Here is a 17877-nt window from a genome sequence, read left to right as displayed (position 1 = left end):
CAACATCTTGGGGCGTTTTCCAAGCTGAGTCCGAGGAGAGACCGCATCAGGTGAGACTTATTATTTTTGTGATTTTCTCTGAACTTCTTGTGAAACACATCCCATCACCCTCAAGAGCTTGGGGAGGAGGAAACGATGGAGGGAGCAACCACGGAAACAGAATGCCCCTGTCACCGCCTGGCTCTTTCTACACCCACGAGAGAGGCTGCCCAGAACATGCCAGCGGTCCATGGGTATGACCTTTGCACCTTCCTATCACGCTGTAGTTGTAGGGAACTTCAGTTAATTCTTCACACTGTAAATCTTAGGATTATCTTCAATTCATTTGTCCCGAGAAGGAAATGGTTTTCGCTGCATTTCTGAGCTTGCGGCTGCCCCTCTGCCCCCCACCCGGGGAAGGAGCCCAGGCAGGTGCCTGGCTGGAAACAGGCAAGGGAACCCGCGTCAGCGCCTGGCTACCCGGCCAACGGCAGAGCGCAGCTCTTCCTCCGGGCCACCGTGCTCGGCGTCGTCTGAGATTGCGTGACCGCCATCAGTAAAGGTGACGATGGCTGGTGCAATGGTGCCAGTGGCCACAGATCCTTGCAGGTTAATGGAATTTCTCAAGTTACTGGCATTTAACTATTTGGAAGCATACGTGCAATAAAGTCTGCTCTTCATTATGTGGACTAGTGGAGGGGGACAGTCAGTGCACCCATCAACAAGCAGGCTCTAAATATCCTCCACGCACCAGCGTCCTCCAGGATTCAAAGTCATTTACAGAATTCTATCTCTGGTTTTGTGTTTTCAGGCAATTTGCTCTACTTACGTTGTGCTGAGGCGGATAATGAAATGGGTCACAGGTGAAAGCAGGTATGAAGAAAGGGCGAGTGTTTTCGGTGCCGATCCGGGGTTAACCGCGTGGCACCAACAACAGTCCACACACTGAACGTCCCATTGCGGGGACTTCGGGAGTCCGCTGGACTAGTTCTTCACGCAACCCACGTTCTGTCAGACAGGGACAATGTGTGCTGAAGAAAAGGGTTTTACCTGAAAATCATATTAAAGTATGGGTTCACATGCTAAGTAAAAGACCATAACTATATAGATGGGGGTTTCAGGAGGAGACCCGAGGACCTCAGTTTCCTTTTTGTGGTTTTCTGCTGCGATCGTGGGCCCAGCAGAGCTGTGAAGTAACGGACACGAGTCGGAGCCACAGCAGGTGGGTGTCAGCGCTGGCGTCCTCCCCTGGGGTGGGGTCGGACTTGTCACACCGGGGCGTAGGTGAGGGAGGCCTGGCCCAGCCGCTTCCAGGGTGGAGTCCGGGCCCAGAATGCAGAGGCCGCTCTGGCTGGGCCCAAGGGCCCTTTCGGTTTCTACGTGAGTGTCCTGAAATGTTGTGGGTGTGAATTTTATCTCCTTTGAGTCAGATTGTTATAAACAATTTATACTCAATAGTTACAATTTGAAAACACAACAAAAAAAACCACCCAAATTCTTAAACAAAACCACAGGGCATTTCTTTTCCACCTTCATGACTATAATTTGATGTGGTTAGAACTCTGGGGATTACAACTTTATAATTACAAGTGCTATTTGTTTTTTTAGTGCATTGTTGCTAAAAAATATGATTGAGACACAATCTAGATTGAGACCCAATTCAAGATCTAGTCCTGATTGTGTTACTGTTGTTGTTTCCAGACATTCAAATAAACTATGGGCAAGCAAGTACACAACTGATGTAAAAAAAAAAAAAAAAAGAAAGAACCCAGAAGAACAACGAGAAATGAGAGATATTACTTCAAAGCAGGAATTGCTCTAGACTTTTCCAGGTCATAGGAGATGTGGTCTGGGAGCGCCCCCCAAAGGGTCTCAGGTAATGAAGTGCATTGTTGCAGCATTAGATGTGTGTTTCTTTTTGATTACAGAAACGAATCGTCAGCTTCCTCAACCTGCCATGTCCTGGGGCCTGGCCAACGAGTTACACCCTTTCAGACAGGCAGAGGAGGCTGGGAAATTAGGGGAATCCTGGACTGATGCTCAGGAGGCCGCCGGAGTCATAAGGTCATGTTCCTACAGAGCACGAGGGGACTGGAGCAGGTGCGAAGGTAGCAGACACCCTGGTGAGGCCATTTGGGGGGCTGGGCAGGGCCACGGGCAGACGGAGACCGCCTGGTTGCTCTGATGGTGACGACCCTCTCCTTCCCTGTGACCTCTGCAGCCCCTCCCTGAGCCCAGGTACAGTGACCCGAGTTCACATCCCTCTGCCTTCATCCTTGTCAAATACTCCGGATCTGCTCTGGGACAAATGTGGCATCTTTCCCTCTGAGGTAGAGAAGTCTCCCACCTGCCTAGGAGCTGGTCTGGGCCCCCGGCACCCTCCCCAAGGTGTCACGCTCTGTCCTGACAAAGAGGGGCCCCCGGAGCCCCTTGTTCCACAGGGATGAGAGGGGAATGTCTCAGTTGAGAGCCAGGAGACCCCCGTTCGTCACCCTCTAGACTCAGCTGTTGCGTTTTCTAATCACAGTTACTCAGCGATGTTGTTTTATTTATGGGGAACTTTTAGGCTAGGTCTGCTCATATTCACAGTGACAGCAATTATTAGAGGCTAAAATTATCCAAGCGGAGATGCGCTGTCATGACCCTTGTCAGCGTATGGCGAGGGATGCCCAGTCTTCTGGAGCCCCGAGGCTGCATTCTTAGGATCGCAGAACGTTCGTGTGGGAGAGCATTCCAGGTACGACTCCATCAAGACTCTCCTGTGTGAAGACGCGTGGGTGAGTCCAGGGAGTTGAGGTGGCCTGTTTGCAGCCACGTGTCTTTGGGCATCGAGTCCTTCATCCAAGGTCAGCAGGGCTTCCTGCCCCACCCATGACACTTCCTTAACTCTCCAGAACTTGCAGAGATTCTGGGGGTTAACTAATGGGCTAATCTCAAAGATCAGTTCCCAGGAGATAAGAAGATCCAAGAGAAGACTTGTCGCTGCTTCCAGTGGGAAAGGTGACTCCTGGCCCCCACGAGTCTGCACGGGTAGGTGAGCAGGCTGGTGAAGGCACAGCGGGCCCCCCCAGCTGGACGGCACAATGACTCACGAGGAGCCCCCAGCTCCCGGGCTTGAACCAGTGGTCGGCAGGGTCACAGACTCTAGGCTGGGGGGGAGGGGGGTGGGCACTGAATTCACGGCTCCTAAGGGAAGCTCTGACTCCTGAGCGTCCTCCATTCTTCCCAGGGGCTGGGAGGGTGTAGGGCCATCTCAGGACAGAGCTGCACGCTGGCTCTCCAGGCCCGCCCCCACCCTCCAGGTCGCCGAAAGAGCCCTCTATGTTTCCGTAATTAATTCGTTTCTCATTTTGCTCAGCAGATGCAGATATGGTCTGATTCTACTTTGCCTTGTTTTTTCCTTTCTCTTCCAAACGACGAGACGTTTGTCTACCATAACCAGCTGTCTGCGGTCCCAAAACTTCAAGCACCAGATACGCACGTGAACGTGACACTGGCATAGGACCCGTCCCCGGGCGGCTAACGCTGCTGCGGGTGGCATGAGGTGCCAGCCACAGCCACATACCCACCAACTCTGTGGCCACGATGAGAATGAAGATGTGTTTGAATTTGTTCATACGGACTAATGAAATACTCAAAGTCTCTTTCAATTAAACGTTTCAAGTGAGTGACTGAAACCTGACGTTCGATTTCCCAGTTGATTGTGAAAAGATATTTAGAAGTAGTTGGATTTTGCTTTTAACTAAGGAAAGTAGATACTGCACGCCCCAAATGATCTTCCTGCACCGTGTAAACAAAGCAGGGTGGCCCCAGGCCCATGTGGGAATCGGGAGTTCCCGCTGAGTTTTTGGGTTGGGTTTTGGTTTTTTCCACTGTGGGAGGCTGGTGCTGGCCAGTGCGGTCTCGGGCTCTGGTGCTCTGTGTGGCCTGTCTGGGGGACCTGCTCTCGTGCGCCCCCAGCGGGGAGCTGCTCACTGGTCTCAGAAGGGACCTGCTCTCTGGCGCCCCCAGCGGGGAGCTGCTCATGGGTCCCAGAGGGGACCTGCTCTCGCGCGCCCCCAGCGGGGAGCTGCTCACGGGTCCCAGAGGGGACCTGCTCTCACGCGCCCCCAGCGGGGAGCTGCTCACGGGTCCCAGAGGGGACCTGCTCTCGGGCGCCCCCAGCGGGGAGCTGCTCACGGGTCCCAGAGGGGACCTGCTCTCGCGCGCCCCCAGCGGGGGGCTGCTCATGGGTCCCAGAGGGGACCTGCTCTCGCGCGCCCCCAGCGGGGAGCTGCTCACGAGTCCCAGAGCTCAGGGGGCGGGGGGCCCCCCCAAGATGGCCTCGTCCTTGCTGGCCTGGTGCGCTTCCTCACCTGTGAGCTGCAGGGGGAGAAGTGGACCGACGCTTCAGGGCTGGGTCACTGATGGAGCCTCCTAGGAATCTTGGGCACTTTCGAGGGGCCCCGTCCGACTGGGCTTCACTCTGGGTTCCTCCAGACAGCGGTTTCTCTGTTCCAGTTGGTGCTAATCACCGGTGAGATGATTTCGGTGAACTACCTGCCATCAACCAAAATGTGTATTTCCAGCCCTTTTTTTCCGAACTGCGTGTTTTCCTTCTGGGGCTGTTTCTGCGCCGTGGCCTCATCCCCATGAACGTCTGTACATTGGCTCTGCGCCTTGGTGTTTGCCGCCGTCCGTTGCTTTTGTCTTCGCGGTCGGTCCGCTCTGCGCAGTGGGAGCAGATGCCTCCTGCACCCGGTTAGGTCGTGCCTGCCACCTGCCGGCTGGGATGCCACGCGCTCCTGGCTCCTCCCCTTCGTGAACACGTGCAGGCTCCCCGTCAGGTTATGAGTGTCTAGGTTTACTGACCTTGGCTCCTGTCACTGCCCTCAAGCTTTCCTTGGGACTGAATGACAAGCATTTCCTGTGCCCCCACAGATGTCCACGGCACAACCTAAGGGTGACCAGGTGGTGCCGACTCTGGGGGGATTTGGAAGTACTGGCACTCGGGGCCTGGGGGACACAGACCCGGTGCTGCTTAGTGACTCATTCAGCAGCTACTTATCGAGCACTTTGTAGCGCGGAACAAGGGACCAGAGCCTAGCCCTGGCGGCCTGAAAGTGACACCGCAGGTGGAGGTAAGTGTGCGCCATGGTGTCGGGTCGGGGTCTGTGGGATGAAGAGGAACGAGGCCTCCCAGGGGCAGACGGGGCCAGGGCGCGGCGTGCCTTAGGTGCACAGTCAGCAGAGCCCCCGTGAAGCTGAGTTTGCGCCAAGATTGGAGGAGAGGAGACAGGTCACGGGATGGGCCCCGAGGACGAGCGGCCAGCGCGCAGGCTGCTGAGACCCAGGAAGCACGTTTTTAACATTTTGCCATTTAATTAATTTAAATTAATTTCATACTTAGTAAATTTGACTTATGCACACATAAATAACCATGTTTGGCTACGGGCTACCATGTTGGCAGCACAGGGTCAGAACACGGAGGGTCAGTGGGAGCTGAGCTCTGATTTCCATCTTCGCAGCATGCGCACGGGCACACCTCGTTTTCTTGGGCTTCCTTTTATCGCAGATACTGCAGGTTTTACAGATCCGCGGCCAGCGTGTGTCGGGTACCTCCGTCAGCACCACTGTCCCAACAGCATTCGCTCACTTCCTGTCTCTGTCACATTTGGGTAATTCTCGCAATATTCCAACCTTTTTTGGGTCATTATTATGTTTGTTATGGTGATTTAGAAGCACAGATGACGGCTAGCGAGTTTTAGCAACAAGGTATTTCTTAACTGAGGTGTGTCCTTTGTTTGTTTAGAGATGCTGCTCTTGGACACTTAGCAGACTACCGTGCGGTGTAAACACAACTTGTACCTGTACCGGGAAGCCACACGGGTCCCTGGGCTCGCTTTATTTTAGTGGTCTGGAATGGAACCCGCGATATCTCGGAGGTGTGCCTGTGTATACGTGTGTATCTAATTTATACACATACTTACATAACACAAATTTTACACGAACCATCTACTGGCCGATCACCGTGTGTGCGCGGACCAGTTCTGATGGGTCTGCAGGCCTTGCAGCGGCTCCGTGAGCCCTTGGACCCTGGATCGTGATGGATGGTCTGGTCCGGGGCATGAAGCCCAAGAAGTGTTCACTGCTTGTCGCCCTGACTCCCGGGGGCCAGCGCTAGGCTTGTGTTTTTTTGCGAGCAAACCTCCAGTGCGTGCAGTGGGGCCTGGAATATAGACGGGGCTCCAAGAACGTTTGTCACCCAGTGAACAAAGTCAGTGAGGAAAAACAGAGCTGGTGGGCAGACACCTCTCCCGATCATCCCAGGGCTGGCCCTGGAGCCCTCAACCTGTCTGCTGTAGGCTCTACCCCTCATCCTGCCCGTCAGAGAATTTGGAAGTCCCAGGTCGCACCTGAGGTCTCGTGTTGGATCTTGCATTAGACGGCGAAGCCGCCCCACGTGCTGGCAGGCGGGAGGGGTGGGAGCACAGGTCAAAGCACCCGTTAAAAATCATTACAAATTGTCTGAGGACTATGGCTGTCTCATTAATTCTGAATGCTGCCCATTCTTTTTTTTAAAATTTTTTTATTTGAGAGAGAGGAGAAAGCAAGTATGAGCAGTGGGGGGAGGGGGGGCGGTGGAGAGAGAGAGTTTTAAGCAGGCTCCATGCTCAGTGCAGAGCCTGATGCAGGACTCGATCCCACAATCCTGGGATCATGACCTGAGCCAAAAATAAGAGTTGGACATTCAACCAACTGGTGCCCCTAAATCTTGTCTACACTGCAAGTGAAATTATGATTGGAAAATTCCCATTAAGCTAAGTGAGATAAACTGAAGGAAAAATAAGTTTTCACGAGGGACCCAACTCACATAACTTGTAGAAATCGTGAGGTATGTTTCTTTTTTAGAGTGGTTGTTCCTGAGAATCTGAGCGAGTGGAAAATGGAAGAATGACGCTTTGAGGGCCTTTCTACTTGATGACATTTTGGGTATCTGGCTTATCTAAATTTCGGCTTAAAAATAAGGTAGTCCAAAAAAAAAAAAAATAAGGTAGTCCTATCGGCCCCTCCCCACCAGAGAAGCAACTATAAGAAGTCAGTATCTCCCAGACTGAGACAGACTGACACATATTAACCACACTCTCTCCCCTCTCTCCCTGTCTCTGTCTCTCTCATGCTCATAGACACACACACACACACACACACACACAGAGCTCACAGAGTTTCTAAATTTTACAGAATGGGCTGGAAACTTAAAGGTACTGCTCCAATTGGAAGGTTTGATTGGGGCGGAACCTGAGAGCCCCTGTTCTCTGTTCCTACTCAACCATGGTTAATCCCCACTGGATGGAAATAATCTGGTCTGTTTGTAAAGGCCCTTGGCAAACAGCACGACAGCTTTCCAGGGACCTAAGTTCAACAATCTTCAGCGTCTGGAAGTTTTGTTGTTTTGGGCCAAATCTTTAAGGCTCTACCTCAGCACGCGACTTCTAATTCTGCCATTTGTAAAGAATCGTAATTTGTATTTTTTCACGGATGCACTCAGGGGACCCCACGCACGTCTGGATGTAGGGAAAGCACATATGATTTTTTGTAAGAGGCTGTCACCGTGCCGGGAGTCCCTCACGTTAACGCAGTCCTGATAGGCACAGTAGGCTTGCTACCCACCACCGGGACCTGGGGCGCAGAATCACGGATGAGCCCGAGAGCATCCCTGAGGCCCAGCTGCTGCGTGTAGCTCTGAGCTGCTTGCCCTCTCGGGACTGCACCTTCTCTCTGCTTCCAGATGAGACAGCAAGGTGAATGATGGGCCAGCGTCAGCCCCCGAATCCTCGGAGGGCCCACTGACAGCCAGTGGGGGCAGTGACCTGCCTGGTGCGATAGGGCCACCAGGGCTAGAAAACATCCCTCACCCGCTGGGCTCTTTTCTACGCTTTGAAAAACTGGCGTTTGGAATAAAAATTTTGTTAATAAGACAAAACAAATATGCTGGCGATTTCTTCAAGTGGACCTTAAAACAAACCGAATGAAAACCTATTAAGTCTGTTGACTCATATCTTTTATTCCTCCTTACTATGTAAAGACAGGTTTTTCCCCAGTACGTCATGCATGTTGCTGGCATCTTAAACATACATGACGTTACAACCTCAGCAAGATTTGTGGTTGGGATTTACTTGTCTGCAAATTCATGAAATATAAGCCCTAGTTATATTTTATACTTGTGCAAAATTAGCTTGCATGAGGGAAGTTTAATTTTTGTCACCGACTTCTACCTGCAAATGTCTAACTCTGTGCTCACTCATTTCCAAGTTACAGAGCCACACCCTCCCGTATACCTGCGTGGGAAGCCTCCTAAAATAAGGCTTTCAAGGATGGAGGGAAAGATTAATTTTTAAGATGATATAAAATCATCATATTTTTTCTCCCAGCTCTGTCCACAGCCGTTCTCGAGTTGAAACCTTGCATACTAAACACATCATCTTTGTTTCTATGTTGGTCTCAGAACTCATTGCTTTTTCTGCTGACTGCAGTGGAAAACTGGTTTGCTAATTCTGATTTTCACAGTCTGTCTGTATTTCAACTTGCTTCCTCATCAGGGACATTTCCCCGAGAACGATGTAAGAGGATAATTGGCTAATCAATATGAGAACAGCCTCCTGAAGGGAGTTTGGGGAACTCAGCGGCCACAATACAGACCCCTCATCACCTTCCTTCTGCCTTTGTCTTAGAGAAATTCAAGCCCGTCTATTGCAAATTGTCACGATGTTCTAACAACGTGGGGCCTAGTGCATCATCCTGTTTGAAAGAGAAAATACCTTGGAAACTTTGCAATTAAAAAACAATGTTTCTTCGAGGAGGAATTTATATAGGGTGGGTTTTGCTTTGGATTCCCTTCGAAGAAAGTGGAGTTATTGCATAGAATGCTCTGTTAACAGCTCAGGACAGTTTCACGTGAGGGTGGTGGGAACAATCCAGAGCCAGACGTGAAAGGCTCTGACCACCAGCGCGGCGTGGCGATCCGAGCAGAGGCCGGAGGAGAACCACGTGCAAGCACCCTGGTCAGCTGTGCACCTGACACAGTCATTCTGCATGTGGTCCGCTCGCTTCCCCTTGCCTGCAGCGATCAATCGCACACCCAGGAGGTTCTCACCACCATTACTCACACTCCCTCCAAACCACCCAGTTCCTCCCTGGCTGTGAGCTCTCGGGACCGCCACGACCCATCTGTAGCCAATCCACGTGCAGAAGAGGGGCTTTGGGAGCCAGACCACCCTCATGGCAGGAAGCCATTTGCGGTCCGTACCATCCGATCCAATGGCCAAGTGAATCGTCCCTCAGAGGTGAATTGTCCAAGGCAATCCCAAGATTCAACCAAGAGTAGCACAGAAAGGACTCTATTTACTTACAAATGTATTTAAGAAACAGAATGTTATGAGACGGTTGTGTTGGAGGTGGCCATGAATGTGAAAGTTCTCTCTAGTCTTGGAAGCAAATCGCTACGTTCTTCCCCATGGGCAGGTCCATATGAACTCCTAAGGATACACATATGCACGCATTGACTGCACACACACATGTGTGTGTGTTTATTCTTTAAAGCTGTGTTCTTTTTAGTAGGATGACCTATGAAAAAAACCCGTTAACTTGTTGGGCATTAAATGACCATTTGATCTAAATTTCCCAAATCATAAGAATCTGAAAAGATATTTACCCCAAGATCTGCAAAATCTGCTATGAGAAAAATCTATGACCCCTGAACAGTAACTTTCTTACTTCTGGTATAACAAGCGAGCGTTCATTTAATGAATGCAGATTAGACCATTACAATGTATTGTGAGAATAAAGCTCTCCATGCAAAGACCAGGCCACCTGGACAAAATATAATTTTGATTAATCAAATCTGAATTTAACGTAATCTGAAATGAATGACTCAGATATTCTTTCCTGTTGTTCAAACAAGCAACAAGTGATAGAAAGAACGTGAGCCCCTGGTAAGAGAACACCTCAGGAGAATCGGACTGCATACCCACCACTTACTGGAAATCGTCGAATCTTTCTGAGCCTCACTTTCCAGGGAGCACGACAGTGAAATGGTATCTACCTGTCTCACGTAATCACTGAAGATCCAACACAACCCTGTATGTTAACACACCCGCTGGAGGTGTACCTTAGAGGCAAGATTTTGTTCATACGTAACTACAGTGCCAGAGGCTCCTTGGATTAAAACAGATATCTGGGGCGCCTGGGTGGCGCAGTCGGTTGGGCGTCCGACTTCAGCCAGGTCACGATCTCGCGGTCCGGGAGTTCGAGCCCCGCGTCAGGCTCTGGGCTGATGGCTCAGAGCCTGGAGCCTGCTTCCGATTCTGTGTCTCCCTCTCTCTCTGCCCCTCCCCCGTTCATGCTCTCTCTCTCTCTGTCCCAAAAATAAATAAAAGTTGAAAAAAAAATTAAAAAAAAAACAGATATCTAATTCCCAAGTTATAAATAATGGTCCTTTATGGACAATGGGCTCCTCTGTAATAATATGGGGTTGATATGCGTTTATTTTAGCTAAAACAAAATCTCTCAGAGAGCACAATGCAGCTTATAATAGAGATGGGATTGCCACACTGGATGAATGCATAGTGGCATCCCACTGGGAGAGATGGAGACTTTGCACCTGCTCACAGGGCTAACATCAGCCTGTTTGGTCCATGTGGCCCCATCATGGTGCCCTGCTTTCTTCACGTTAGATGGTGGTCTGCTACTTGTGGACGTGCTCATGTGTGAACCAGCCTCCTGGCACCGTCTGGAATGTTCTCCTCTCACTATGGCATGAGTGCTTTGCTTCTCTGTTAACTTAAGTCACTGTCTGTGCTTCTATTTGCTGAGATAAAGGCACAATCCGCCTTGGAGGGAATATGCTGACCGCTCGGGGACATAATGGTCACCGAGTAAAGCATGGGACATGAAAGATTGACTTCAAGATGGTGACCCAGAACTCTGGTCACCAGACAAAAAAGGTACACCCTGTTCCTAGCTTTTCACAAATGTATGATTTCTGCCAAATCCATTCAAGGAGTGGACAAAGGCGTACAATGCGGGATGCCCTGTGCTCGGACTGTGTTTCTCATGGTAGAGATGTTGTTATCATGGCAGGAGCTCACATATGTTGACAGCGATTTTGGCATTCAATTTACCAGCAAGGTAAAATAGAATGCATTTGGTAAGTGAGGACATGAAAACAGGAAGTTGACAGACATATGCCTCTCAGAGTCCTGTTTCACTGAATTAAACATAGCTCAGAGTTTGATCACATAAAATGAGTGCTTGCTCAGCAAAGCACCTGGCTAACCGGAGTCTTGGACCATGTATTATGGGGGTGCGTCCTCCAACGGAGACTTCCCGTATAACAGAGAATCTCGGTGAAGCCGTCTCTAGATATCAGGCATCTAAAGGGATTTCTCAGGAAAGATACTCTGGCTTGGCTCAGAAATCGAGCAAAGCGTTTGGTGCTTTCCTGCAGAGAACCAGCAGTGGTCAGAACCACAGTGGAAGGTCCTTCATGTGGACCATCACGGTTTGGTCGGAGCAACTCCTCGGGCCCGAGGATTTGCGGGAGAGCCCATCTGAGAGGGGGTGGGTTGTTACACTTTACTGCCGAGAACACTCAGTTCATCGGAAGTATTTGTCTTACAATGAAGCAGATAGTCTAACGATCTCGTAACGCTTCACTGTGGCCAAACCCTTCTTTAGTGGTTCCAGGGGATTCCTTTGCAGTTTATAGAATAGATGATTCTAGAAGGTGCTTAGCTGGGGAGCTGGATGCTGAATATGAATTCTGAGTCTATGAATCCAAAAATTGATTATTTATCCTCTTAACGGGCGTTTGCTTTCCAGAAGCCAATTCCTTGTATGCTTCAGATTCGGACTTGATGTTTGCTGAACATGAGGGTGCCAGTCACCGTGCTAGGTGGGTTGTGCAGTTAACCACTCTGGGGCTGCGATATACTCATGTGGCTGTTCATTTCGTGTCTCCATCATACATCCATTTATTATGCCCACTTACTTGACTTTTTCTAGAACAATGTCACTAGTTTTGACCTACTATCTCACTTTTTAAAAAACAGTTATGTTCTAGGCATTCAAGTTAGAATAGTAATTAAAAAAAAACTCCATCTAGTCACATTTTAAAGCTATTCCAGTAAGGCTCTACTCTTTCAGAATATGTCACTTTGTACTTTTAAAAGTAGATTATTTAAAAAATGACCCTAAGTAAGCTAGAATTGAAAGTTTCATTGTAGCAAACAAAGACAGGACCTAAAATCTGGTTCAGACCCTTGGCTAACCGCACATGTACGAACCTCTCCTGCCCGACCCTGTCATACACAACAGCCATACCTCGGACACTGATGCCTGGCGCCGGGCAGCGCAGCCTGGGCACAAGGAAGAGCGGGGCTGTGCACCATCTTTATGAGAAGCCACAGTCAAGTTACAAACCATTCACCAGCTTCAGCAGATAATGATTTCGCCCCAAACTGCGCACGTTCCCTACAGCGTCCATAAGCAATTTGCCAAATTCGTCTATTTTCCAACGTCCCACACACTGTGCTACATGGAGCCCTGTCTCTCATCCTCCGCACGCAGCCCTGGCCGTCAGGTCAGTGACACTGGGGCGTGGGCACGGCAGGGCTGCTGCCGCTGGCATGTGTGTGTGTCCCGATGCGCCTGCTTGGACCGTCTCCACGCCTGCTCTGTGATGCCACAACAGGAGCAACAGTCTGGGAGCCCACGCTGCAGTGTGTGTGTGCGTGTGTGTGTGCACATGTATGCACGCAGGCATACACGGACATGTTCGCGTGTTTATGTACCTGGAACAATTGAGGATTACTTCCTAAAATCCAGGTTTCCCGGAACAGACTGTTCCTTCTGAAGGGGGAGCGTGAATTTCTGTCCGCCACATGGGATTAACAACAACGGGCTCACACCCCCCGGCCTGAGACAGCTCCCCACACTGGCTGTCCAGCGGTCCACTATACTGAGAAATTTGCTCCCCCTGAATTCAGAGTTTTGAGGAACTTCCCAAGGAAGAAGCATAAGAGAAGACACCCCCTTTACTTTTAAACACGTTTGGCATTTCTCTGAGTCAAACTCTAAGCCAATGAAGACTGTATGTATCTACATTCTTCAGAAACTTACTTTTTTCTGGAAAAGAAATGAGTTTTATAAAATGATTATCTTTGATGTCATAGTTTGAGTCTGACTCTGACAGAAAATTGGGTATAAAAGCAAAAGCACTTAAATTCATCGCCCGAAACACGTTCAGCGCCCCGTGCGCTGCGCCTTTTCAGGTACGTCTCACGGGAGTCGGACACCTCAGGTCAGAGACACGGGTCTCAGATGCGAAGCAGATGACGGACCGATTGATCAACTATTTCAGCTCAGCGGTATCTATTCCCACCCTGGCCCGTGACGAAAGGTAAAGCCTCGGTGATCAGCAGACAAGCCTGACTCCGGCAGCTGGTGCCCTAGAGGGTCTTGCAAAGCTTCCAGCTGCTGGGAAGGCAAGCGGGTGAGCCTTTCCGGCAATGGTGGGGCTACTGTCACTACGTGCTGGGAAGAGCATCCAAGAAGATGCCGGATGGAGACTGGGTGCACCGCCCTAGGTTCCCGGACGAGGGAGCCAAGACAAGTTAATCAAGCGTGTGCACCTTAAAAGCCACGGCACATGTCCGTCATGAGCTCCCTGAACCGTAGCTCCAGGGAGTCGGCAGCTACCATCTAGCAGGAAATGGAAAGGGATTCTTTAGAACCAGGGTAACAACACGGGAGTGGTTGTTTGTCTCAGCCTTGACCAGGCAGACTCAGCAGGCGAGCAATCGGGAGTGAGTCCTGAGCACTTGCTCCCACGCCTGTATCTGCAGCTGCACCTGTGCCTGCACCTGTGCCTGGAACTGTATCTCTGTGCCTGTGCTGGGGCCTGACCCTCCACCTGCACCTGCACCTGCACCTCCACCTGCACCTGCGCCTCCACCTGCACCTGCGCCTGCACCTGTCCCTCCACCTGTGCCTCCACCTGCACCTCCACCTGCACCTGTCCCTCCACCTGCGCCTCCACCTGCACCTGTGCCTCCACCTGCACCTCCACCTGCACCTGCCCCTCCACCTGCGCCTCCACCTGCACCTGTCTCTCTACCTGTGCCTCCACCTGCGCCTCCACCTGCACCTGTGCCTCCACCTGTGCCTCCACCTGCACCTGTACCTCCACCTGCGCCTCCACCTGCACCTGTCCCTCCACCTGTGCCTCCACCTGCACCTGTCCCTCCACCTGTGCCTCCACCTGCACCTGTCCCTCCACCTGCGCCTCCACCTGCACCTGTGCCTCCACCTGCACCTCCACCTGCACCTGTCCCTACACCTGTGCCTCCACCTGCACCTCCACCTGCACCTGTGCCTCCACCTGTGCCTCCACCTGTGCCTCCACCTGCGCCTCCACCTGCACCTGCGCCTCCACCTGCGCCTCCACCTGCATCTGTACCTCCACCTGCACCTGCACCTGCGCCTCCACCTGCACCTCCACCTGCACCTGCGCCTCCACCTGTGCCTCCACCTGCACCTGCGCCTCAACCTGCACCTGCCCCTCCACCTGCCCCTCCACCTGCCCCTCCACCTGCGCCTCCACCTGCACCTGTGCCTCCACCTGCGCCTCCACCTGCACCTGTCCCTCCACCTGTGCCTCCACCTGCACCTGTCCCTCCACCTGCGCCTCCACCTGCACCTGTGCCTCCACCTGCACCTCCACCTGCACCTGTCCCTCCACCTGTGCCTCCACCTGCACCTCCACCAGCACCTGTGCCTCCACCTGTGCCTCCACCTGCACCTCCACCTGCACCTGCGCCTCCACCTGCATCTGTACCTCCACCTGCACCTGCACCTGCGCCTCCACCTGCACCTCCACCTGCACCTGCGCCTCCACCTGTGCCTCCACCTGCACCTGCGCCTCAACCTGCACCTGCCCCTCCACCTGCCCCTCCACCTGCCCCTCCACCTGCGCCTCCACCTGCGCCTCCACCTGCACCTCCACCTGCACCTGCGCCTCCACCTGCGCCTCCACCTGCCCCTCCACCTGCCCCTCCACCTGCGCCTCCATCTGCACCTGCGCCTCCACCTGCACCTCCACCTGCACCTGCGCCTCCACCTGCGCCTCCACCTGTGCCTCCACCTGCACCTGCGCCTCAACCTGCACCTGCACCTCCACCTGCGCCTCCACCTGCACCTGCGCCTCCAGGTGCACCTGCCCCTCCACCTGCACCTGCGCCTCCACCTGCACCTGTGCCTCCACCTGCACTTCCACCTGCACCTGTCCCTCCACCTGCGCCTCCACCTGCACCTGCGCCTCCACCTGCGCCTCCACCTGCACCTGCACCTCCACCTGTGCCTCCACCTGCACCTGCGCCTCCAGATGCACCTGCTCCTCCACCTGCACCTGCCCCTCCACCTGCACCTGCGCCTCCACCTGCCCCTCTACCTGCACCTGCCCCTCCACCTGCACCTGCCCCTCCACCTGCGCCTCCACCTGCACCTGCGCCTCCACCTGCACCTGCCCCTCCACCTGCACCTGTCCCTCCACCTGCACCTGCGCCTCCAGCTGCACCTGCCCCTCCACCTGCGCCTCCACCTGTACCTGCACCTGCGCCTCCCCAATGACACACTGGCCCCCATCACCACCGGACGCGTCACTACTATTTTAAAGATTACCATTCTCGTCCTCCTCCTCGTCGTCGTCCTCCTCCTCCTCGTCATCCTCCTCCTCGTCCTCCACGTCCTCCCCATCCTCGTCGTCATCGTCCTCCTCCTCCTCTAGCTCCTCCTCCTCCTCTCGGTCGCCTTCCTCATCCTCCTCGTCCTCCTCCCTGCGCTCGTCCTCGTCCTCCGAGTACTCCTCCTCGTCCTCCTCCTTGTCATCCACGTCCTCCGAGCCCTCGCTCTCATAACACTCGTCCACCGAGGAGCTGTCGGCTTTCACGGCGAATGGTTTCCGCTTGGGAGCAGGCTCTTGGGGCTGCTTATCCTGCGTTTTTCTTTTTTTAGCCAAGGGGCAGCCATACACGCTGTGTAGAGACAGAGAGAGAAGACCTGTGTCACTATCTTTGGAGGTTAGAGCATGGGCGCCCTGCGAGAGAGCGAGGGCTTAGTGTGAGTGCCACCCACAAAGGCGCAGGCAGGGTCTTGCACACGCTCCTGCGTGTGCACAGCCTCGGTGCCAATGCTGCAACGGCGACAGAGCTCCAGGCACCTAGTCACCACACACACATGCCACCTCCCAGCCCCTTGTCCCGGCCATCAGGTAGGGACGCACACCCCATGGTGCTCAGGAGGACGGTTTGTGACACCCCTCACAATCGACAGTCGACCACACAAATTCTCTTTCTTAAACATCTTGCCAGATACACATTACGTATGATGCGTTTCACGAGAAGAATTAGTTCATGCACAGTATATTCACATATCCCCTCTTCTGTGAAATATGACAATATATGTGTTGTGAGAAAGCTTTGGATGTGTTTGTATCTGTAGATGCTGCCGACAAAATGGTATCTGTAAACTAACGAGCTACTCATAGAAGATGAGCCACAAATGCCTGCTGGTGAGAACGGCCGCACAGTTTAAATTGATGAAGAACATTGTCAGTCCCAACGTTATGGACAAAAGTCAGTGTTGTAGGCAGCCATCCCTAAACCCTGCTGAAATCAGTCCAAACTTGGGCAAGACCCCCGGACCAGGACCTGTCTTCCATAGAGGGCAACTTTCCAAAGTGACTTTGCTATTACGGTTCTTGTCTTCCTGGAAACCCCACACTACACTGCAGGAATAAGGGGGAGAGACACAGAGCACGGATGCTGTGGGCACCTATTCCATTTGTCGAAAATAAGACGTGTGGTCTCTGGTGCTGACTGAATGCTTTGGGAGCACTGTGATAGGCTTACGTTTAGACCTGAGATGAGAAGTATCCAGTCTCACATGGACCATCCAGTACATGCTTATTTGGGGAGGATCCTTGGGGCTGGGTGCCGGGCCCTGGCGGATTCAGAGGGGAGAGGCCTAGATATGGACCGGTGAGGAAGACTGTGTTGGAGCCACTCAGCACAGGTGACATGTGTGCCAAACACGTGGCATGTCACGGGCACACAGTAAAGGGCTGTTGAATGGATAGGTGACGTGTGATAAATGCTATGATAAAGGCATGTTGAGGGCGTCCCATCGAGAGGGTCAGGGGGTCAAGGGAGCTCGATCATGCTCCAGACAAATGAGGCTGGGGCTGGGCTTGAAGATTGCATGAAGCTATGGAAACATATTTCAGGCAAAACAGAGACTTTGTGGGGCACTTGGGGGGCTCAATCGGTTGGGCGTCTGACTTCGGCTCAGGTCATGATCTCACCGTCCGTGGGTTTGAGCCCCGCGTCGGGCTCTGTGCTGACAGCTCAGAGCCCGGATCCTGCTTCACATTCTGTGTCTCCCTCTCTCTCTGCCCCTCTCCCACTCATTCTATGTCTCTCTCTCTCTCTCTCTCAAAAATAAACAAACATTAAAAAAACCCAGACTTCGCAAAGACGTGAACACAACGAAGAGCATGATCCGTGCAGAAAATGGAAACAAAAACCAAACACAGAGTTCAGAGTGTGCAATGGTGGGGCCAGTAGGATTGTGTCTGGCAAGGTTTAGGAAGGGGCAGATCGGCCTGGGGACCCGTCCAGGAGGGGCCTGGAAGGAAGGGGAAGGCGAGGCAGTCACTGTGCTGACCTGATGTCCGATGAGGGTCCCCAGAGCCTCTGCTGGACACACAAGTCCCTGATAGGCACCATCCCTCCCCGCAGTGAGACTTAGGTCCATGGTTGAGGGGTGGGACGGGCAGACAGGATGCACTGTGTCTGGAAGATT

The 17877-nt window shown here is 52.6% G+C and overlaps 1 protein-coding gene across 14 annotated transcripts in view; it reads right to left on the bottom strand.

Annotated features, from left to right (window-relative positions):
- MYT1L (myelin transcription factor 1 like) overlaps window positions 1–17877 on the bottom strand; it is a 424454-nt gene that overhangs the window by 96443 nt on the left and 310134 nt on the right. For all 14 annotated transcript variants that reach the window (XM_043604655.1, XM_043604656.1, XM_043604642.1 and 11 more), the window contains exon 9: window positions 15697–16049. In XM_043604655.1, the coding sequence (XP_043460590.1) occupies window positions 15697–16049 (353 nt within the window). The remainder of the gene's footprint in view (window positions 1–15696; window positions 16050–17877) is intronic.

This window comes from Prionailurus bengalensis, chromosome A3 (genome assembly GCF_016509475.1).
Source record: "Prionailurus bengalensis isolate Pbe53 chromosome A3, Fcat_Pben_1.1_paternal_pri, whole genome shotgun sequence".
Lineage (NCBI taxonomy): Eukaryota > Metazoa > Chordata > Mammalia > Carnivora > Felidae > Prionailurus > Prionailurus bengalensis.
The sequence above is the reverse complement of the archived record's forward strand: the minus strand, read 5'-3'. Positions and strand labels throughout refer to the sequence as shown.